Source organism: Pinus tabuliformis, chromosome J (genome assembly GCF_031772625.1).
Source record: "Pinus tabuliformis cultivar Carrire ecotype Pingquan chromosome J, CPIR1, whole genome shotgun sequence".
Lineage (NCBI taxonomy): Eukaryota > Viridiplantae > Streptophyta > Pinopsida > Pinales > Pinaceae > Pinus > Pinus tabuliformis.
In genome coordinates this window covers 217,192,759-217,197,854 of record NC_142295.1, presented here as the reverse complement: position 1 = coordinate 217,197,854, position 5,096 = coordinate 217,192,759, and the positions used below count along the sequence as shown (strand labels likewise).

The following is a 5,096-nucleotide window of genomic DNA, read 5'->3' as shown; positions in this document are numbered from 1 at the left end:
AAGAATTGAACATATAGAAAACTGATAGTCTAATATAAATCATGAAGGAAATGTTTACAAACACTCGTATGTGGGTTCTCTCTCCATTGTTTTGGTCCCTCTTCCTCTAAGCTTTAGAAATCGATTACTTGTCAGTCGTAATAAAAAAATTATATGATTGGAGTTCTTGCTTCCCTACGCCAACTATTTAGACATGCTAATTAGAAAATCAAGACACACCCACATCATATTCAAATGCATCTGCAATCACACATGCATAAAGGAAAATGTACTCTATTCCTCCCAAAACTAGTGATATTTTACAAAGCTTATAAGGCTTTATGACCGAGCTCCAGAATGGCAGAGACACATTAGTAATCTAATTACATGAAAGAGATTCAGAACTATATTCATTACTTAACAAGAAATATTTACAATGATTTACATGGACCCTCTGTTTGGTCACTCTAACTTTAGGAGCTTTGCTCCTCAAATTTGACTACTTGAATGGCTTTTCTTCACACACATATCTTTTTTGATTAGCCAGATTATATTCTAACAAAATAAGATTGGTTTGAACATATATCTTGAAGCAACAAAACTTATATATTTAAAACTTAGTGTAAAAATACCTTGAAGGTATTTGTAATAATAATTTCTTATATATAAAATGTACAGGTGATGTTGAATGTTACAATGAGGACCCACTTATATACTAGGCAAGTGTCCTTTCATGATTGGGCATGTCTTTTTAGACATGCCTTTTCACTTAACTAATGACTATTTAACATAATCATTACTTGATTATTTATTTTTACATTTATTTACATTTATTATTATTTTATATAATTTATATTCGTAACATTGCCCCTTCCTTCAAAAGCTTTGTTCTCAAAGCTTATCATTGACAATTTTCTTGAGCTTAATCGCCAACAATTTTCTTCATTTAGTCTCGTCATTTTTTAAAGTGTAACGGGTCACAATTTTCTTCATGTTTGTCATCTTGGCATGTATAATTTGTCAGTGATACTCCCTTGGAATTAGGGTTTTTCCATTTTTATTTCCTTTTCAAATTATTATTTTTAATAATTAAATAATAATATTCTTTTGAATTGAATAATATATATATATATATATATATATATATATATATATATATATATATATATATATATATATATATATATATATATATATATATATATATATATATATATATATATATATATATTATTTAATTTAATTTAATTTAATTTAATTTAATTAATTAAATTTGGTTTTGTTTATGTTATGACTATAATTGGGACCAACAATGTATCGTGAATGTAGGAACGAAGGTAGATTGACTTTGGAATATATCACCGAACCACGATACCACGATTTGTAAGTACCGAGCCTGATGCCGTTAACCCATTGACCAGGGTACGTCGTTTGACAACAAAGGACACAATTGTTCCTTTGACGGGTGCCAATTTTTGTTAGAATGATGGCTAACAATGGAGACGCTAATAAGGGTGAGCAGAACGACATGCACAAACGACGGGGATTGGAGCACACGTTGTAGTGGACATTGACGGGGTTTTCGGATCGAGTAGTCGATGGGCTTTTGAACGGTGTGTAGCTGGCTTAGATATGGATGGTTTCCAATATTCCAGGCTGCAGGGCCTAGATCTATAGAGAAACGTGCAAGAATCCTTGCATAGACATACTCTGACTGAATCCCAGTATGAACTAACTGCTTCAGATTCTCACCAAAAATAGCAAATCTTGACTCATTCCCACTCATTAACATATTCCAAGGTTTGTAAGTGCCACGACAATTTTCATCTATCAGTAGATCTCTTTTCCCATCTCTCAAAGTTGTTCCCTTGATAATAGAACCTAGGAGTTCCTATGATAGCTTAGCTAGACTGTTAACATCTGTAACATCGAAATATCCACTAGGCCTTTCGGTGGTAGTTCCCTTCCTTATTTTCATTGGATCATACAAAGATGCACTAGACCAGTCTGCATGGTCTCCACTGCTGGTTAGAGTTGCACCAGAGACAAAGACTGATCTTCTAGACTCAAACCGAGATCTTCCCCAAGAAGCCCTTCTTGACGATCTCTTAAAGGGATGATTAGACTTTATTTTTACCACAGGTTTTCATTCACGCTCCACTTCAACCCCTTCAGGATCACATCTTAAAGCTTGAAAAGTTTTCCTTGCTAGTTCTTGTATAGAGCAAACACGTCTGTAGTAAACAAAACTAGATGCATTGTAGGACATTGCATTGCTACACACCAACAAAACATCCTTCTCAAGCTAGTCTAAGCTCACATAATCTCCTCTTTCAAGTTTCTTCCTTATGGTTCCAAAGTCCATGGGATTTTCAATAACATCAAAATAGTATGGGAGCTCCTATAGATTCACTCGTTCAGAAAAGACTCCATATGTGTTCTTTTTTAAAAATTTATCAATAGCAACAAAGAAAATTTTCTTATCTGGCATAGACAATACTGACTGCAGCTCCGACGGTGCACTTGGAATAGACCTGGTAAGTTCTGAGCTTTGATTTTGCTTGTCCTTCTCATGGGATCTAGGAGGCACAGAACGATCGTCCGTGACAAGCGTTCCATTAGCCCCTCCTCCTATTTGGCATACGTCAGTGAGTTTTCGCTTCTTGCAATGTTTTGAATTGAAGCAATTGGGATTGGAGGCAGGTGAGGAGTTGGAGAGCGGATTGAGGGAGGCGAAATTTGTGGTAGTGGTGACGGTGCGACCGTGGGTTAAATAAGAAGACAAAGTCAAGGGGGCCACCTCATCCTCTTCCTCATCTCCTATTCCTACTCCTCTTATTCCTCCCACTCTTGCATTTCTTGGGTTTAGGTTCGGAGAAAGGGAGAATGAGGAATAACCCCATGGCAGTGTGAGCAATGCCTTCATTTTCGTCGTAGTCTGATGCTGCCTCCTCTGCCTCTACCTGTCCTTGTTGTCTGCTAATTTAACTGTAAATTCTTCCTCATCTGTTGGTGGATAAAATTACCAAATTCATTTAAGGGAACATGTTTACAAATTCAATTGTTTCAAGGTAATCTTCATCATTATCATCATCATCTTCATAGTCATCTTTGTTTTTAAGATCATCTTCCTTATTATCGATTTTATTTAGATGTGCTTTAACTTCAGCATATGATTTTTCCCATTGCTGAAGCTTTTCTTGAATTTTACTAAACTACTAAATGCATTTAGGATGTAAACGTAATGGCATATTGTGCGGAAAACAACGTTCAAAGACTCGCATGGTTATATTGTGCGGTGGATAACTTTCAAGGTCTCACATGGCTCTGATACCACTAAAACAATGAATTTGTTCACTGGTGTTCTCAAATCTCAAATACATTTAAACATGTATGCAAGAATATGATTGTGTGTAGACTTGTATTTGTAGTAGTAATAATTGTATTATAAAAATATGAATGGTGCTTACAAATCTTCGTGGCGGTGTGCCTATATAGGCATTGACTGGCCACGAAGATAGAATGACACAACTTTTGACCCATGTCTCTTCACAACTAATGAGACATTAACTAATTTAACTAATTTATTATTATTGACATTTGCTTATTTTAATATTTATTATTTAATTGATGTTTTATGAATATTTTTATTCATAACATATCCCTTATTCCCATAACTATCTCACAACTCAACTTGACACTTGTTGTTGTTACATAGACCCACTTGAGAAAAATACCAACTCACTAAAATATCCTACCAACCTAATAATCTAAATTATTTCTAGAATCAAGACATATGGAACTACATTAAAATCGTATTGTTCCTAACTTATACAAAATGTATTTTGAGGGGATTTCCTTTCCCCTTGGAAATTTACATGACCCCCTTTTGGGTCTAGGCAATTGATTTCGTAGGGGTTGTTGCTCCTGCATCAAATTCCCCATGCTGAAAATTTTCATGACCTCATGGTCATATGCTTCAATTTTGTTGTGTCCCTGTTGGATCCCATACTTCATATTATTGTTGGTTACGGGCTTGTTCTAGTTGTTTTGCTACCATCTTCAATATGCCAAGGTCCCATACCTTACTTTGTTGCTACCTTTTTGCTATATTGATGCAGTCCTCCACAACCAACCAAATTTTTCTTTCTTTGGTGGTTTCCATACCTATAAATTTTCAAAAATGTAATGATTTTCTCTTTGGTCATTTCTGCTCCCATTTAGTCTTGGGTGTATCCTGACTGCACATGTTTTTCCTTATCAAATTTGTAGTTGCCCAGATTTCTCCAAATTTCCCCTTTCTACTCACATTCTTTTGACAACACTAGCTATCCCTTTTCTACATACTCAACTATACTCCCATAAACCTTTTCATCATAGAATTTATCAAAATATTTAGATGCTTTGAGCACTACATCCTTTTTCCAATTCCTTGGATACATTCTCTACACTGTCTTCCTTAACCCTCACACTGTCCAACTAGTCCTCTAGAAACACAAATCCCTTTCATATTGTGACAACATGATATTTGTATGTTGTCATTTCTCCTCATTGTGAGTGTCTCCACAAATTAGCCTTTTATCTCTGATTATTTTCATAACAACCTTCAAGAGTTTTCCTTTATTCTTTGCATGGTTATCTTCATAAACTAACTTAGTTCTGGGTGTTGTCATGATTTCTTTTGTCAATTGGTATTTGGACTCCCTTTGATTATCGCCAAGAGACAATGTACTTTCTTCCTTGTTTGGGACAATTTGTCTATGCTCTTTACATTCCAACACACCTTTACAACGATTTAGCAAAAATTCATTTTCTAAAGGTAAATACATTACATTAGCATCTACAACTTCATTTTTTGCATGTTCACTAGGATTTACTCTCCCTTTTGTAGTGCCCACTCTAATTTCCTAACCCTAATATGCCATTATCTTGGATACTTTATTCTTTGAGGACCTCAGGTTGAGGAATCCGGACACATAACTCTATTATTAGTGATTGTGATGTTTATGTATGTTCTCCATTGACATTATGGTGATGATAGTATTAATGGTTAGGTATGTTCTAACATTAATGGTTATGCACGTTCTCTATTGATATTATGATGATTGTGGCATAAA

At 34.9% G+C, this 5,096-nt stretch overlaps 1 protein-coding gene across 1 annotated transcript; it reads right to left on the bottom strand.

Annotated features, from left to right (window-relative positions):
* Positions 1–1,384: 1,384 nt before the first annotated feature.
* Positions 1,385–2,263, bottom strand: LOC149226478 (uncharacterized). Its single transcript, XM_089380207.1, has 2 exons — positions 2,134–2,263; positions 1,385–1,860 (listed from the first exon to the last, which is right to left on the bottom strand). Exons 1-2 carry the CDS (start codon positions 2,246–2,248, stop codon positions 1,385–1,387), a joined length of 591 nt encoding a protein of 196 aa, XP_089236333.1. The 5' UTR covers positions 2,249–2,263.
* Between the last annotated feature and the right edge of the window lie 2,833 nt (positions 2,264–5,096).

Excerpts from the sequence above, each read along its gene's own strand:
- LOC149226478 (XM_089380207.1), bottom strand. The coding sequence starts at position 2,248 with ATGTCCTACAATGCATCTAGTTTTGTTTACTACAGACGTGTTTGCTCT. Across the intron at positions 1,861-2,133 it reads TGAAGGGGTTGAAGTGGAGC|GTTCTATTATCAAGGGAACA; the intron begins GTGAATGAAAAC and ends AGGAACTCCTAG.